The 19,486-nt window shown below is 35.6% G+C and overlaps 1 protein-coding gene across 6 annotated transcripts in view; it reads right to left on the bottom strand.

Moving 5' to 3' along the window:
- SPAG9 (sperm associated antigen 9) overlaps positions 1-19,486 on the bottom strand; it is a 151,953-nt gene that overhangs the window by 106,796 nt on the left and 25,671 nt on the right. For 5 of the 6 annotated variants that reach the window (XM_070773266.1, XM_070773269.1, XM_070773264.1 and 2 more), the window contains exon 2: positions 13,857-13,977. In XM_070773266.1, coding sequence (XP_070629367.1) covers positions 13,857-13,977 — 121 coding nt within the window. Of the gene's footprint in view, positions 1-5,081; positions 5,100-13,856; positions 13,978-19,486 lie in introns of those variants that run through there. The other variant, XM_070773270.1, reaches the window with a different exon arrangement.

Raw genomic sequence — 19,486 nt, 5'->3', positions numbered from 1 at the left:
CTATACATAGAAGAAAGACTCTACCACAAAACTATGAGAATAAATGAATTCAGTAAAGCTGCATGACACAAAATTAATATACAGGAACTTGTTGCATTTCTATACACTAACAGTGAACTATTAGAAGGAGAAATTCAGGAAACAATCCTACCAAAAAGAATAAAATATCTAGGGATAAATATAACCAAGGAAATGAAAGACTGGTACTCTAAACACTATCATGGGCTAGAAGAATTAGTATGGTTAAAATTGCACACCATCCAAAGCATCTACAAATTCAATTCAATCTCTATCAAAATACCCATAGTGTTTTTCACATGCACGCATGCTCAGTCATGTCCTACTCTTTGTGACCCCATGAACTGTAGCCTGCCAGGCTCCTCTGCCCATGGGATTTTCCAGGCAAGAATACTTATTTGAGTTGCCATTTCCTACTCTCCAGGAGATCTTCCCAACCCAGGAATTGAACCCAAGTTTCCTGTATCTCCTGCACTGCAGGCAGATTCTTTACCTGTTGAGCAGTCTAGGACAAATAATCCTAAAGTTTTTATGGAACCACAGAAAATCTCAAAGAACCAAAGCAATCTTGACAAAGAACAACACGAAGGTAAAATGGTCCCTGATTTCAAACTATAAAGCAAAGCTACAGTAATGAAAACAGTATGGTACTGACACAAAAACAAACACATACATCAATGGAACAGAATAAGAAATGCATCAATACTTATATGGTTAATTACCCTATGATAAAGGAGGCAAGAATATACACTGGGAGAAAGACAGTCTCTTCAATAAATAACACTGGGAAAACTGGACAGCTACAGGTAAAAGAATGAAACTGGACCTTCTTACCTCATATACAAAAATAAACTCAAAATGGACTAAAGACTAAAATGTAAAACCTGAAACCACAAAACTCCTAGAAGAAAACATAGGCAGTATGCACTTTGACATTGGTCTTAGTAATTTTTTTTTTTTTTGATCTATCTCTTCAGGTAAAGGCAATAAAAGCACAAATAAATGAGTAGGGATATATCCAACTAAAAACCTTATGTAGAGCAAACGAAGCCATCAACAAAACAAAAAGGTAAGCTACTAGATGGAAGAAGATATTTGCAAATGATATGCTGGATAGGGGTTAATATCCAAAACATAACACAACTATTAAAAAAAATAAACAATCTGATTAAAAAATGAGCAAAAGACCTGAACATTTTTCCAAAGAAGACATATTGATGGCCAGCAAGCATATGAAAAGGTGCTTATCATCACCAATTATCACAGAAATGCCAGTCAAACCTACAATGAGACATCATCTCATACCTGTGAGAATGACTATTATCAAAAAGACAAGAAATAACAAGTATTGGAAAGAACGTGGAGAAAAGAGAACACTTGTGCACTGTTGGTGGGAATGTTAAATTGCTACAGCCACTATAGAAAACAGTATGGAGATTCCTTAAAAAATAAAAAATAGAACCACCATACGATCCAGGAATTCACTTCTGGGTATTTATCCAAAGAAAATAAAAACACTAATTCAAAAATCTATATGTACCATAGCAATCTTACATACAATAGATAAGATACAGAAGCAACCTAAGTGTCCACTGACAGATTAATAGATAAAGAAGATATGGAGGCTTCCCTGGGGCTCAGTCATAAAGAATCTGCCTGCCAGTGCAAGAGACACAGATTCGATTCTTGGTCCAGAAAGAACAACTAGGCCCATGCACCACAACTACCGACCTGTACTCCAGAGCCTGTGCTCAGGAGCTCTAAGTACTGAGCCTATGTGCTGCAACTACTGAAGCTCACACACCCTAGGGCCCGTGCTCCACAAGAGAAGTCACCACAGAAAGGAGCCTGTGCACCATAACTAGAGAACAGCCTCTACACCCCACAATTAGAAAAAAGCCCACACAGCAATAAAGACACAGCACAGCCATAAATAAAACTTTTTTTAAAAAAAGATGTGATTTTATACACACACACAGACACACACAGTGGAATATTGTCCAGCCATAGAAAAAATGAAATCTTGCCCTTTCAAATAACATGCATGAACCTGAGAGAATATTACCCTAAGTGAAATAGACAAAGACAAGTATCTGATGATCTCACTTATTTGTGAGATTAAAAAAAGAAATATAACAAAATATATAGACTCAGAGAACAAACTACTGCTTGCCAGATGGAAGAGATTTTTGTGATATATAAAAATTATCAAATCATTATGTTATAACTAATGTAATATTTTAAGTCAATTATACTTCAAAATAAATAAAATTAATGAAATGGTAATCAGTTTCTCTAGCATTAAGTATCATCCTCCTCTCCACTCCAGTACAACTACTTAAGAGTCTACTTATTTGAGGCACTTAAATTGTTTCTCTAGCCTATTAAAATTAAATGGGTTTTTTCTTTTGTGTAGTTACAACCAGATGTATGTCAAAACAAGAACACTAATTTATTACCTGCTACCTTAGACAACCATATTCAAAAGAATATGATTCAAAGACAGTGCAAATAATAAGATATCTACTTCCCCATTTATGAACTAGTAACTAAACAAGTCAGGATGCCAATGAGAATCTCAAGGAGTATCTTCTTTCAACCATACAAAGCTAGGTAGAACTTCAGACAGCCAAGGAAGACTTTTGATTGCTTCTAGTTCTGAGACTGAGAACCAACTGTCTGTTTAGCATGACAAACAGACAATTAAAGGTAGGAGGGTAGTCATAAAATGTATTATATCCATATGGAATATTATTCACCCTTAAAAAGGAATTAAATAACAATAACACTACAACGTAGATGAATTTTATGCTAAGTGAAAGAAACTCATAAAAGACCATATATGATTTCATTTACATGAAATGTACAGAACAGGCAACTTCATAGAGATCACAGTACCATACATACCACAGTACATTACTAGAGGCTAGGGGAAAGCCAGAAGTAATGAGTACTATCAGGTATGGTGTTCCTTTCAGAATGATGAAAATATTCTGGGGAATTAGATATGATGATGGTTGTACAATTTATGATTATACTAAAACCACTGAATTCTATACTCTAAAACAGTGGATTTTATGCTACACAAATTACATTTTTTTAAAGGGGCAAGGAGTGTCATTCAAAGTTTATCCTTTACCATAGGTATCAAAAAATTATATCTCAGTTTAATAGTAATTTATTTTTTAAAAAAGGAGAAGTTAGTGAACAAAAAAGAAAATCTCAACACTTAGTGTTTGTTGAATGAATGAATATCCTACAAAGTTTTAAAGTGATAATAAAAATTAAATCAAAGTAACTCTGAAGTTATTAAAAAATCAGAGGAGAGTACAAATCATAAATGCTCTATTTTCATTAAAGTTTGCTCACCTTCTCTTCCTCAGATTACTTAATCACAGTAGAAAGAATAGGCAGGCAGATGGTTGCTTAGCTTTAGGTACATCCCCTCCCTTGCCTCAATACTTGAGCAAAATCATGTACCATCTACTAAGGCTTTTAGGCTAAAGGAAAGATTATCCAGATATTATTACCCAATGCAGTTTCTCTTTTTTCGTGGGATACAAGGCTAGACTACATATTTCAGCCTCTGTAAGTGAGCTTCTAATTGAGTTATACAGCCAGTAGAAGCAAAAGCTATGTGTGCTACTCCTAGGCCTGGTCCAATAAAAACCTTCCACATACAATCCTCCATGCTCTTTCCCTCTTCCTCCAACTCAATGGAGGTATGACAAACTTGGAGCAAAATCGGAAAGGGTCTGTGTCTCCAAAGGAGCCCCCCATGTAATAGAAACAATCAATTTAAATTTCACATGAGAAAGAATTCCTTGGCAGTCCAAGAGTCAGGACTCAACACTTCCAGTACCATGGCCTGAGTTTAACCCCTGGTTTGGGTAATATGGCACAGCAAATAAATTTCACATGAACAAAAATTAACATATAACATCTGAGTCATTATATATGTCTTTTGTGGCTTATTTGCTATAGCAACTAACTAGAGTTGCCTTAAATCATACATTAGCTCACAAACATGCATTAAAAATCTCTTAAAAGGCATTCTAAATTATCAAAGGTGTGTCACCCCATGGTGCTAAAGAATAGTTTATATCTTTGTTATTCTGGATGATTTTCTGAATATTATTTTGGCCATTATTTTCTCCAACCTAACATCTCCAGCAAGTATCTTGACAGAAACTATCTACGGCTTTCTGTATTTCATGTTTTGTTTATCTGTACTATGACTGTGAAAATCAATATTATTAGATATATGAGTTAACCATCAAGATCATATACAAATTAAGAATCTTTCACTCTTTTCTCAACATACTACTTAGATCAACACCACAGCATAGTCAATGGACTTGGTTTTCTCAAGGCCTAAGTCACATGAGATGGTATAGTATTTAAATGAAAAGTACATTTAAATGTTGGGAAGAGCCATATCTTCACAGTCCTGAATGCCATTAAGTAATCAGTAAGGAAATGAAAAGAAAAGTAGAAGGGATGGGAAAGTGGGAAAGAAAGGCCCATCTGGGCAAAGATGGTAGACAACCCCTAAAATCTCAAGTATCATAAAGCTAACCTATACCTATACTGTTGTATCATATCTGAAGATATGAAGAACAATCTTAAACAAGAAAAGATTGTTTCTTGTCTAATAGTTCTCATGTGAATCCAAACTTCAAAATAATCTCAGAAAAAATCCTAAAATCATATCATTTTACTCAATCTAGCCACAAGCTGAGATTAACTTGAAATAAACAAGATTCTGTTCATCCTTCCTATCCCAAAACAACATATAACTAATCTGCCAATTTTTAAGCTGTTAATATTCAATGGGAGATAAAAATAAATCAAGGCATCAAAAAAATTAAAAAACAAAAAGGGGGGAAAAATAAGAGAAGAATCAAAAGACTAATTCAAAATGTTTCCCTCAGAACAGCTAATGAAGATACTTTAGCCTCGTTTTAATTGCTCTTTCTTTCCATTCATCTTTCCAAAGAGCAAGAGGATATGATTAAGACAGGAAGAGCCACCTGCTCTACCTGCTCAAAATCAGAGCTTACCTCCTTAGATTGATGGCCTTTGCCAAGTTTGGAACACCTTTTCCATCTGTTGTCTTCTGCCCCATCAGACTGCTGATAGGCCTATGGGGGGAAGAAAGAGAAACAGACCTGCTAGAACTCCATATCCAACTCATTATTTGCCTTCTCAAAAGGAATCATTAATTCTTACTATTCAAGGAAGGCAGATAATCCAACTGTTACTTGGCCTCAGAAGACGGACATTGGTCTTTCAGAAGCTTTCCTTGAACAATTTAGCATTAAACGTCTCACCACGTAAGCAAGAATCAAATGCTCACTTGAGAGCAAACAAATCAGACACAACCACATCAAAACAGCAATTAAAACCTCTGCTCTGCCAATTAAGTCCTTCACCATGTCCCTAACCTTCAACAAAAGATTTTTCAAACCGATATTATATACCACCTAAAGTCTCTTTGTAGGGAGAATCCATGTTTTCCCTCAGCACATATTCCTATGTATCATCTTCATGACCAAGAACTACTTCCTCAGGATCAACCAAAAACAGCAAATTCATTTTCTCTGATTAAATCTTCCAAATTTACAGAAAAACAACTTGGTATCTTCCTTACTCATTTCTTTAGTAAAGAAGAACCAAACCATTCATGCTTATTCTGTTCTCTAAGCTAAATCACCATCAATTCTTTAGCTCTTACTCATAAAATTAATTTTCCATGAAACTTTATTCTAGGTATTAATTATGAACTTCAACCTTCTCAATCAACAACACGTCTACAGAAATCAAACACTCCAAATACAGATTAAAAAAACATAAAACAGATCTGAAGGCCACATAGGTATTACCTAATGAAGCAGAAGCAATAAAATGTTAGTATTTGCATAAATACTATCTTGCATATCCTGTGACAAATTGCTTCCCTCTCATGTACTCTTTAAAAAAAATCCTTATATAAGGCCTATTAAATATACAGATATTCTTAGTATTGCAAAGAACTAGATTCAAGTTAAATGAACTATAAAAAACTTTCTATATAGTAAATTTTATTTTTGTCATTTTTTAAAATCAGGAAATATAAATCTGAAACTTTAAAGCTACCTTAACAAATATGCTTTCAACAAAAATATAAATCATCATATCTCTTTACATCACTCTAAAAATAATGTAGAAAGGGATTGCCTACTGACAAGATAAAATTAAAACAGAAGTAACTTATTAGAGTATTATTGAAATTCTGAAAGTATTAACATTCTTTGCCAATTGCAAAGTACAGTAAAAATGCTGATAAAGCTCTGTATTGGCCTGAAGCTATTTTTGGTTTTTTTAATAACTTAAGAAATAGTGACAAAAAATATTTAGGTCCTCTCAACTATTAACTTCGGAGAAGGCAATGGCACCCAACTCCAGTACTCTTGCCTGGCAAATCCCATGGATGGAGGAGCCTGGTAGGCTGCAGTCCACGGGGTCGCTAGGAGTCGGACATGACTGAGCGACTTCACTTTCACTTTTTACTTTCCTGCATTGGAGAAGGCAATGGCAGCCCACTCCACTGTTCTTGCCTGGAGAATCCCAGGGACGGGGGACCCTGGTGGGCTGCTGTCTATGGGGTCGCACAGAGTCAGACACGACTGAAGTGACTTAGCATAGCAACTATTAACTTTGGTGTGAAATTATACCTGTTAACTGAAAACGATTGTTTTTCTTCTGTGTTGTGAAAATTCTACTTTATCAACCATATCATTAACAGATAGCCCTTACTTTTAAATAATAATTCTCAAATGTGAAGTATGTTTTAAGCCATTTATTCCTTTAAAATTAAAAATATGTTAATGATTTTATTGCCTTCCCACTATGTTCCATCTAATGATGTGCTAATTCTTATGATCAATAAGAAGAGCTCTCTTTCCAGTAACTCTTTCAGGTAAAGACTTGAAGGTATTTCATTAGACTAAAATCAATGCCAAACTTGAAAAGCAAATACGGGAGATAGAAGTATAGAAAGGTCAGAGTATAAAACTCTACCATAAAATGTTTTCAGGTGTCAAAAGCATTTTTCCATTTAATTTTAAAAAGTGGATTTTCATTCAAAGGAAGAAAGGGTAGAATCAAAGTTGCTTAAAATCACTAAATCTTGCCATTTTCTACACAATTCAAGAAAAAAGCATCTCTTTTAAACTTGAGGGCAACAAAATTTTCCCAAGGAAAAAATCAAATAAATAATAAACAGCTCTGTAACAACTCTGGGGGCTAATATGTTGTAAATAAAGATTCAAATTCATGAGTTATAAAAAATTAAATGGAGTTTGCTACTAATTCTTACTTCGCCAATTCTGTACACATTAAAAATGGCCAAATACTACTAAATACCAAAACCCACTAAATGTTCATATTCTCTGACCCACTTCTGTAACTTTGCTCATGTTCTTTGACCTACTTCTGAGCCACCAGGGAAGCCCAACTATATCCTAAGAAAATTACCAAAGAGGGCAATCCAGGTGTGACAAAAATATTCATTATAATATGAGTTGCTACACTAGGAAAAAATGTCCAGCCAACCAATAGAAATTTTTTTATTTTTTTTAATTCACCTACATTTACTTTTTATAATTCATGTATTCCTTCTTTCCAGAAAGATTTTAGGTATCTTAACAATTCACTATATATGTATAAAATTTGGACCAAGGAAAAAACAATTTAAACACACCATTCAAGTAATATGGGCCAAACCAGTTGTTATGGCTGTACTTCAAAAGTTTATTCTGAATTTCTGAGTAGCCAAGGTAAAAAACCAAAGTAGCCATTAAATAATTCTCAGAGAAAAGGAGAAAGCAAAGTTCCTCAGGGAAAACAATAATTGTCAATAGATGGTATAGCTTCTATTGAGGGATGAGGGGTGTGAGCACACATTTAAAAAATAATTATTAAACATTAAATGCATGAACATTCACATTATAGGGGTCCCAGAAGGAGAAAAGAGAGAGAAAGGACCCGAGAAAACATTTGAAGAGATAATAGCTGAAAACTTCCCTAACATGGAAAAAGAAATAATCAACCAAATCCAGGAAGTCCCAGAAAGGATAAACCCAAGAAGGAACACACTGAGACACATAGTAATCAAACTAACAATAATTAAATATAAAGATAAAATATTAAAAGCAACAAGGGAAAAATGACAAATTACAAGGGAACTCCTATCAGGCCAGAAGGGAATGGCATGACTTATTTAAAGTGATGAAAGGAAAAAACCTACAACCAAGCATACTCTACCCAGCAAGACTCTCCTTCAGATTTGATGGAGAGAAATCAAAAGCTTTCCAGACAAGCAAAAGTTAACAGAATTCAGCACCACCAAACCAGCTTTACAATAAATGCTAAAGGAACTTCTCTAGGCAGAAAACAAGAGAAGGAAAAGTCCTACCTACAGAAAATAAACCCAGAACAATTAAGAAAATGGTAATAGGATCATACATATCAATAATTACCTTAAATGTAAATGGATTAAATGCACCAATCAAAAGACATAGACTGGCTGAACAGATGAAAACATGTTCATGTACACACTTCCACTTCCCACATCACTCTGCTTGACCCCCCCCCCAAATTGTATGTAATTATTTTTTATTGTTAGGTTAATCATGTTCCCATTATGACTTGCAATTGCAATTATCTTTCATTTTTTATCTGGTTATTGATTATGAAAATTGATAAACATCTTTTACTATTGTGATTATGTAACTATTATTCACTTAATACCACTGTATCATGACTGGTCAACAGAATTAGAATTCTATATCCCAAAACTGCCATTTAATAGAAAAACCTGTAATTATTTTTATTTTGATTGAAAGAAGATTTTATTCAATTCCATTAATTCAATCAACAGTTACATCTACACAGGAGATAACTATGCTAGAGTTCTTGATATAACAATGAGCAGAGAGCTCAGTCTTACCGGATTTGGCCCTTCTCTAGTCAGACAAGAGCAAAATTTGTGGGTCTCAAGATTATTTTTAAAGTATATTCACCATCCCTCCTAGCTTTTGACATTGACATTGACAAATTGATCAGTCGTGCCTGACTCTTTGCGACCCTATGGACTGTAGCCTACCAGGCTCCTCTGTCCATGGGATTTTCCAGGCAAGAGTACTAGAGTGGGTTGCCATTTCCTTCTCCCTGTAAGCACTTTTTAAAGTCCAGATATATATCAGAATTATCTTGGAACTTTTTGAAAAATACAAATGCCCAGTTATTGCTTTTTTTTTTTTTTTTCAGAGCTCCAGATGTGTTTTTAATGAGCTGCTGCTGCTGCTAAGTCGCTTCAGTCGTGTCGGACTCTGTGCGACCCCATACACGGCAGCTCACCAGGCTCCCCCGTCCCTGGGATTCTCCAGGCAAGAACACTGGAGTGGGTTGCCATTTCCTTCTCCAAGAGCAGCCATATTTAAAAACAACTGGACTATATGAGGATCTTTTATTTTTATCTAGTTTGTTTCACTTTTTCTATTTCATATTCAGTGTTCCAATTTCATTTAGTTTGTTTTCCAATTTCTCCATCTATTTTCTTTCTCAAGCCTTTAGTGTAGTAGAAAAGCTTTTGTATACATATATCTTAAAAAATATGCATAATACATATATATATTAGAAAACTTACAAATTTTTGCCTAACTAAAAAATTTATGACATTTTGATTCCACTTGTTTGACTTAGTATGAATAGAATGCTAGCTTTCTAATTAAAAAAAAATAGATACACAACAAGCAACAAAGGTTTACTATATAGCACTGGGAATTATAGTCAAGATTTTGTAATAACCTATAATGGAAAATAATTTCAAAAATAACATGTGTATATATATAACTGAATCACACACAAATACACAAAAGAATTCTACTTTTTGAAATTTACTAGTTTTATCTTTCTGTCAGTTTTTCTAAGTGTCCTATGGATGTCTAATAATGTATGAGATACAAAATTTTAAATATATTTGTGTAGGATATGATATTAATTAAATATAAATCTATTATATTTAAATTATTAACATCATTCAATATGCTCTATTCTTATTTTTTCTGCATTTGATAAAATATTCTCTAATGTTAATATGTCTCACTATAATTATTTTTTCTGATTTTTGCTTTATGTATCTTTCTTGTTAAGGTGTCTAATGGTTTATGATGTCTATCTTCTTTGTGAATTGTACCTTTTGCCATTAAAAATATTCGTTTCATTTAAAACAAATTTTTAAAAATAATGATTAAAGATTATACAATAAGGAAAATACCTATGATAATGTTAAAGATAAAAAATTATGTACACACTATGTAGTGATATAAAAGCATGATACATATGGAAAGGTGAGATGGTCATACACATAACCTTTTTCCCCCACAAAATTATGATTTCCTTTACTGCAATGACCATATCATGCTGTTCTGTGCCAAAACATACCTAGGGGCTAAATGCTAGGCAGACAGTAGTAGTTTAATATTTTTTAACTTACTAAACTGTCTGTACTTACTTGACTTAATCAAGACAGTACTTGGTTTAATAAAAATAGAAATAATCAGTATATAACAGAAATAATACAAAAAGTGTTTTCTGATGAAGAATTCATTGCTACCACTATCAATGGTAAGGTTGACTGCAGACACCTTTCATAGCTGAAAAGCACCAAAAAGGCCTCAATCCACAACTTCCTTATACCACTCCATATGTATTTCAAATTCTTCCTTAAGGCTCACAAGATGTTAACTACCAAGAGGTGTTAATATTATTCTCAAATAAAACAATATGTGTCCTTTTGAAAAATGCTTTATTCATGTTTGAAAAGCCAGAATATTTCTTAGGTAGTTCAAATTTTTTATAAGAGAGCAACCAGAAATCTCCAAAATCAAACATGACCATAAAATTATAACAAAATTTTTGTATCATCAAAAATTTAAAAATCACACCACAAAAACCTGATAGATTCCATAGTATTAAAAGTTGTCAAGTATGTCCTTTAATTCAGTTCCTATTTCTTGACTTTTTCTTGCTTCTCAAATAGCAAGTAACTACATAAAAATTTCCCCCTTTAATACAAGTAGTAGTCTGAAAGCAGAACTTGGACTTTCACTGAGACTGCTTTTTACAAGGGGTATGTGCCCTCAAACACGTCAATCAAAACTGACAGTCTTTTAAAGTTAAAGACTCTAACATATTTATAAAACCAAGCATGGAAACTAGATGATATTGTTATCATATGGACTCAAAAAATAGTACAGAAAAAACTGATCCATCCTTCCTCTCTATAGGTATCATCATCAGTAATTTCTTTGGCCTTAAATGCTTAAATATAGATGTTCAGAACACTAAAAAACACATTTAAAAAAAAGATGTTGGGTTACATTGACTCTAATAAAAATCACTACCCAGTCTTAAAATATAAAATAGAATTAAGATTAAAGTCAAGATATTATGTATCCTATTATACAAAAAAGAATTTATATACTCTGACATCATCCATTTATACATGCTTCCATCTTTTTACAAAACATTTTCCCAGTCCCAGTTTTCCTGTAAGATGAAGCACTGAAGATACTTTAAAATTACCTCTTACCAACAACTTTGTTAAAAAACAAAATTGGAGACCTGGGGAAGCAAAAACTAAAGCAGTAAAATGAAAAAGGTCAAACTATGTTTTCCTACCTACAATTTTTTTCAGATGTTTAAAATGTGGTAAAATAAAGAGAAGAAAAATTTTAGATATTCTTAGATTTCATATCATACTCACTCAGAGAAAAATATGAGAGAGAGGAAAACAAGTAGATGGAAAAGATTCTGAAGTATCAAAGGAGAAGGGAGCAAGTCCCAAAGCATTCATAAAAGGAAGCTCATGATAGCCTTAACTCATGGACCAAGAGATTATTAGTTTTGCACTTGAATGGTCAATTTTGATTAACCACAGTTTTAAGTTCTTTAACTGTTATTTAGACAAGATTTATTTCAAATTGGAAAAGCAGGAAAAAAGCAGAGGATGACAGATATCCAGGGGGAGAAATTCTTAGAATATTATATTAATAACAAAAATAAAGTTTTCCTATCAAATTTAGCTCAAGACCACATCCAATATTTGGTGAATAATTTACTCATCCCTTTCATAAAGAATTGTCAATTATTTTTAAGTGACACTGTAATTTTTAAAAATCACCCAATTGTGTTCAGTCACCCAATTGTGTCTGACTCTTTGTGACCCCATGGACTGCAGCACAACAGGCCTCCCTGTCCCTCACCATCTCCCAAGTTCATGTCCATTGCCCAAGTTCATGTCCATCGCATGGTAACCATGGTAACCAGTACAGTACTTTTGAGAGAGAAATGAGGGAATGGATACCAAAGAATATGACAATTCCAAAAAAGGTAGGTATGACTCACTAGACTGGATAAAATATTAATTTTCAAAGCTACTGTTATTATTGCTTCTTGGCCTTTTGGCTAAGGTCAAGTGTAAAAGCTACTGTTATCAAGTATAAGGTAATTCTTCCTTTAATAATTTCCTATCACAGAAGCAGCTTATTTAATGCATCAAAAGATTCTAGATAGGGTGTTCCTTTCAAAGTCAAAAGAAAATTTTCGTACACAAAACTTGATATTCCTCAGAAGTGAAGAGGAAAATGTACAGGTAAAAGAGTGAGAGGGTTGTTCTGTCGCAACTGTAGCTTTAGTGTTTTGTTCTAAAATATGTCTCTGATATGAAAACACAATCAAGTTAGTTAACAAAGGAACAGTACAGCACTCAAGGTATCTACAAGCCTAAAAAACATGACACATCACTCACTCTGTCTCATTTTGGTTGTCTTCCATTACCAAATACCCATTGGCTCCCTTCTACGACGTCTGCTTAATAGCCATGTGAGTTCTCCTTGAATTCTAAAATGCTTAAAACGCAAAATCCCAATGATTCTAAGTTTAGCTCTACTGAACTCTTCCAGAGTCCTAAAAGCAGCAGTTATTACACACATTCTAAGCCTGATGAAAGTTATTCTTCATAAATGCCAGTGCTTTTACAGCAGTGTCGCTATGTGACCATAAAGGGTGATGTGGGGAGAGTAACGCTGGGCATCTCTTGTTCCCTAGAATTCTAAAAGTCTACAATTCTGGGAGAAAAAACTGGAGAGCAACCTGCCTGAATTAAACATGAAAATATGCCATGATGTTTCTTTTTTGAATTTTGACTTAATTAGGTCCACTTTCATTAGCCAAAAGGGGGAACTTGTCTATAGAATTACAAACAATCATTATTTTTGAATCAAGAATATATGAAATTATATTAAAAATAAAATGATTTTGAAAAATGACATTCTGTAGCCCTAAATGCCCTCAGTTTTCCATTAGAGAGGAATGAAAGAGAATTCAGTAATTTTTTATACATACTCCAAAGCTAGAGATTCTTTTAATTTTTAAATTTCAAAGCAATACAGAAACCAATGGAACTTTGTGTTGCTGATTAAAATTTGAAGAAATGATCCACATGTACACACTCCAGAATCCTGTATAATGGATACAGTATAATGTTAACTACTATTCAATGTAAACTACAAACAAAACCCGAGAGGTAAAGTGAAGAAGAGAGTCCTATAGGTATCTGACTTGGGTCATTCCTGCAGACATGGGTACAACATGAAAATGTGAACAAAAAATACTAAAACTAGATCTCAGATCTCTCTCTTGAGTCTGGGGTGACAATTCCAAGCATATATTTGGAATCCTAGTCAAATGTCAGGATGAGTCATTCCACTCTTTTAACATATTTTACTTACTCTGGTCAGCATAGTTTTTGGCCTTGAGTTCAAGTTGTCTTGTTTGAGATTCTAAAGATTCCACTCTGGTCTGTAAATCTTTTTTTTCTTGTTCTTGAGAGTCTTCAAATTCAATGAATTTCTAATAAAGAAGAAAAAATACATTATTTTCATTAGATAAATGAAACTTATTAACATTATAAACTCCCGTGTTTCTTGGTATCAAGAATCACAATTAGGCATTAACTACTCAAAACGGTCTCATGTAAAGGTCTAGGGGACTTTCCTGACAGTGCAGTGGTTGAGATTCTGTACATCTACTAAGGCAGCATGGGCTTGATCCCTGGTCAGGGGAACTAAGATCCTACATGCCTCACAGCATGGCCCCCAAAATTTTTTTTAATTAAGGTTTAACTTCCTGATGTTCAAGCTGGTTTTAGAAAAGGCAGAGGAACCAGAGATCAAATTGCCAACATCCGCTGGATCATGGAAAAAGCAAGAGAGTTCCAGAAAAACATCTATTTCTGCTTTATTGACTATGCCAAAGCCTTTAACTGTGGGTATCACAATAAACTGTGGAAAATTCTGAAAGAGATGAGAATACCAGACCACCTGATCTGCCTCTTGAGAAATCTGTATGCAAGTCAGGAAGCAACAGTTAGAACTGGACATGGAACAAGAACAGACTGGTTCCAAATAGGAAAAGGAGTTCGTCAAGGCTGTATATTGTCACCTTGTTTATTTAACTTATATGCAGAGTATATCATGAGAAAAGCTGTACTGGAAGAAAAACAAACTGGAATCAAGATTGCCGGGAGAAATATCAATAACCTCAGATATGCACATGACACCACCCTTATGGCAGAAAGTGAAGAGGAACTCAAAAGCTTCTTGATGAAAGTGAAAGTGGAGAGTGAAAAAGTTGGCTTAAAGCTCAACATTCAGAAAACGAAGATCATGGCATCCGGTCCTACCACTTCATGGGAAATAGATGGGGAAACATTGGAAACAGTGTCAGACTTTATTTTTCTGGGCTCCAAAATCACTACAGATGGTGACTGCAGCCATGAAATTAAAAGACGCTTACTCCTTGGAAGGAAAGTTATGACCAACCTAGATAGCATATTCAAAAGCAGAGACTTTACTTTGCCAACAAAGGTTCGTCTAGTCAAGGCTATGGTTTTTCCTGTGGTCATATATGGATGTGAGAGTTGGACTGTGAAGAAGGCTGAGCGCCGAAGAATTGATGCTTTTGAACTGTGGTGTTGGAGAAGACTCTTGAGAGTCCCTTGGACTGCAAGGAGATCCAACCAGTCCATTCTGAAGGAGATCAGCCCTGGGATTTCTTTGGAAGGACTGATGCTAAAGCTGAAACTCCAGTACTTTGGCCACCTCATGCGAAGAGTTGACTCATTGGAAAAGACTGTGATGCTGGGAGGGATTGGGGGCAGGAGGAGAAGGGGACGACAGAGGATGAGATGGCTGGATGGCATCACTGTCTCGATGGACGTGAGTCTGAGTGAACTCCGGGAGTTGGTGATGGACAGGGAGGCCTGGCTTGCTGCGATCATGGGGTCGCAAAGAGTCGGACACGACTGAGAGACTGATCTGATCTGATCTGAAGGTTTAAAATCTCCAAATATAGAAGGGAAAAGATGACAAAATAATGTTTATGAAAATGTATCTATTTCATTATAATATGCATTTCAAAGAAAATATATAAATCTTTTAACTTAGCCTATAACATGTAAAACAGAAAAGTACAGAATAATGAAATATCAATAAATATATACTAAATGATTCTCTGAATAATGAAGTCTTCTAAATTACCTGAACCACATGCTAGCACGTGCTAGAAATATCTCAATTAATCAAATTTACTAAAATCACTCTCATTATGGAGTTATCAATAAATCTCTCTTCATCTTGTTTTACGAATTGTTTTATCTGCATCATCTGGCAACTGACTACTCATTTCTCCTTAAAAAAATTTTCCCCCAATTTGATCTTTTCCTTGTTTTCCTCCCACTTTGGGGTTGCTCCTTCTTGGTCTTCATTCCTCCTCTTGTCCCCACTTTCTTAACGCCGGTAAGCTCAGTCCCTGCACAACTCTTTTTCTTCGTTGTTTCTTCTTATTACCTAGTGACCATAATGTTAAATGCTAAATGAATGCTAACAACCTCCAAATTTCTAACTCAGTCTCTAGCCCAGATCTGAATTCTAGATTTGCAATGTTCAAATGCCCACTGGACAACTTCATCTGAATGTCTAATAAGAGTCTTAGGGCTTCCCTAGTGGTCTAGTGGATAAGAATCCAACTACCAATGCCAGGGTTCAAGCCCTGCTCCAGGAAGATCTCATATGCTGCAGAGTTAACAACTAAGCCCAGTGTCCTAACGCCCTCAAACCACAACTATTGAGGGCTCCTTACAGCTGGTGCTTCACAAGAGAAGCCACCGCAATGAGAGAAACTCATTCACTGCAGCTACAGATAGCTCCCACTCTCCACAACTGGAGAAAGCCTGCATGTAGCAACGAAGACCCAATGCAGCCAAAAATAAATAAATAATTAAAGAAAAATAAAAAAGGAACCTTAAACTTAACATGTCAAAGCTTGCTCCTCCTGGTCTTACCTAGCTCACTAAATTACCATGGTCAATTGCTCAGGCTCAAAATTCTACTTCAATCCAATCCACTGGCAAATCTACCTTCAGATTTGGCCACTTCTCATCATCTTCACCACCATGCTGCTCTGTGCCACCATTATCCATTGCCTGGATAAGTGCAGCAGCAGTATTTTCCAAACTGGCCTCCTACTTCCACCTGTGTCCCTTTACAATGCATTTTCCACACAGTAGTTAGGGTGACCCTTTTAAAAAAATCACATCAGTGTACGCCTATGCTGAAAATACTCTGATTTCATTCTTCCAAAGTCCTTAACCATAGCCTCCACAGGACCAATATAATCAATCATACTCTTATTTATCTGACATCATCCTCTAATACTCTTCCTTCAGATATTTAAATGTCTCATTCTGCCCTCACCTCCTTAATATCTTTATTCAAATGTTAGCTTCTTACTAAGACTTTCTTTACCCATCATATTTAAAACTGCAACACCCACTCACTACTTCTCTTGTTTCTTCTTCTATTGCACTTATCCTCATCTAAAACACTATCAGTTCAGTTCAGTAACTAAGTCATGTCCGACACATTGCAACCCCATGGGCAGCAGCACGCCAGGCTTCCCGGTCCATCACCAACTCCTGGAGTTTACTCAAACTCATGTCCACTGAGTTGCTGATGCCATCAAACCATCTCATCCTCTGTCACCCCCTTTTCCACCACCTTCAATCTTTCCCAGCATCAGGGTCTTTTCAAATGAATCAGTTCTTCACATCAGGTGGCCAAAGTATTGGAGTTTCAGCTTCAGCATCAGTCCTTCCAATGAATTTTCAGGACTGATTTCCTTTAGGATGGACTGGTTGGATCTCTTGATGTCCAAGAGACTCTCAAGAGTCTTCTCCAACACCACAGTTCAAAAGCATCAAGGCGCCCAGCTTTCTTTATAGTCCAACTCTCACATTCATACATAACTACTGGAAAAACCATAGCTTTGACTAGACAGACTTTTGTTGGCAAAGTAATGACACTGCATTTTAATATGCTGTCTAGGTTGGTCATAGCTTTTTTCCAAGGAGCAAGTATCTTTTAATTTCATGGCTGCAGTCACCATCTGTAGTGATTTTGGAACTCAAAATATAAAGTCTGTCACTACTTCCATTGTTTCCCCATCTATTTGGCATGTAGTGATGGAACTGGATGCCATGATCTTAGTTTTTTGAATGTGGAGTTTTACGCCAACTTTTTCACTCTCCTCTTTCACTTTCATCAAGAGGTTCTTTAGCTTTTCTTCACTTTCTGCCATAAGGGTGGTGTCATCTGCGTATCTGAGGTTATTGATATTACTCCTGGAAATCTTGATTCCAGCTGGTGCTTCATCCAGCCCGGCATTTTGCATGATGTATTCTGCACATAAGTTAAATAAGCATGGTGACAATATACAGCCTTGACGTACTCCTTTCCCTATTTGGAACCAGTCTGTTGTTCCATGTCTGGTTCTAACTGTTGCTTCTTGACCTGCATACAGATTTCTCAAGAGGTAGGTCAGGTGGTCTGGTATTCCCATCTCTTCAAGAATTTTCCACAGTTTCTTGTGATCCAAACAGTCAAAGGCTTTGGCATAGTCAATAAAGCAGAAGTAGATGTTTTTCTGGAACTCTCTTGCTTTTTTCATGATCCAACGGATGTTGGCAATTTGATCTTTGGTTCCTCTGCCTTTTCTAAATCCAGCTTGAACATCTGGAAGTTCACAGTTCACATACTGTTGAAGCCTGGTTTGGAGGATTTTGAGCATTACTTTGCTAGCGTGTGAGATGAGTGCAATTGTGCAGTACTTTGAGGATTCTTTGGCATTGCCTTTCTTTGGGATTAGACTGAAAACTGACCTTTTCCAGTCCTGTGGCCACTGCTGAGTTTTCCAAATTTGCTGGCATATTGAGTGCAGCACTTCCACAGCATCATCTTTTAGATATGAAATAGCTCAACTGGAATTCCATCACCTCCTCTAGCTTTATTCGTGGTGATGCTTCCTAAGGCCCACTTGACTTCACATTCCAGGATGTCTGGCTCTAGGTGAATGATTACACCATCATGGTTATCTGGGTCATGAAGATCTTTTTTCTATAGTTCTTCTGTATATTCTTGCCACCTCTTCTTAATAGCTTCTGCTTCTGTTAGGTCCACACCATTTCTGTCTTTTATTGAGCCCATCTTTGCAAGAAGTGTTCCCTTGGTATCTCTAATTTTCTTGAAGAGATCTCTAGTTTTTCCCATTCTATTGTTTTCCTCTATTTCTTTGCGTTGATCACTAACTAGTAAGGCTTTCTCATCTCTCCTTCCTATTCTTTGGAACTCTGCATTCAAATGGGTATATCTTTCCTTTTCTCCTTTGCCTTTAGTTATTTGCCTCAGCTATTTGTAAGCCCTCCTCAGACAACCATTTTGCCTTTTTGCATTTCTTTTTTGGGGGATGGTCTTGATCACTGTCTCCTGCACAGTGTCACGAACCTCTGTCCATAGTTCTTCAGGCACTCTGTCTATCAGATCTAATCCCTTGAATCTATCACTTTCACTGTATAATCATAAGGGATTTGGTTTAGGTCATACCTGAAAGGTCTAGTGGTTTTCCCTACTTTCTTCAATTTAAGTCTGAATTTGGCAATAAGGAGTTCATGATCTGAGCCACAGTCAGCTTCTGGTCTTGTTTTTGCTGACTGTATAGAGCTTCTCCATCTTTGGCTGCAAAGAATATAATCAATCTGATTTCAGTATTGACCATCTGGTGATGTGCATGTGTAGAGTCGTCTCTTGTGTTGTTGGAAGAGGGTGATTGCTATGACCAGTGCGTTCTCTTGACAGAACTCTGTTAGCCTTTGTCCTGCTTCATTCTGTACTCCAAGGCCAAATTTGCTTGTTACTCCAGATATCTCTTAACCTTCTACTTTTGCATTCCAGTCCCCTATAATGAAAAGGACATCATTTTTGGACGTGAGTTCTAGAAGGTCTTGTAGGTCTTCATAGAACCGTCC

The sequence above is a fragment of the Bos indicus genome, chromosome 19, assembly GCF_029378745.1.
Source record: "Bos indicus isolate NIAB-ARS_2022 breed Sahiwal x Tharparkar chromosome 19, NIAB-ARS_B.indTharparkar_mat_pri_1.0, whole genome shotgun sequence".
NCBI lineage: Eukaryota > Metazoa > Chordata > Mammalia > Artiodactyla > Bovidae > Bos > Bos indicus.
Note: the sequence above shows the minus strand (reverse complement) of the source record. Positions and strands in the feature narration are given on the sequence as shown.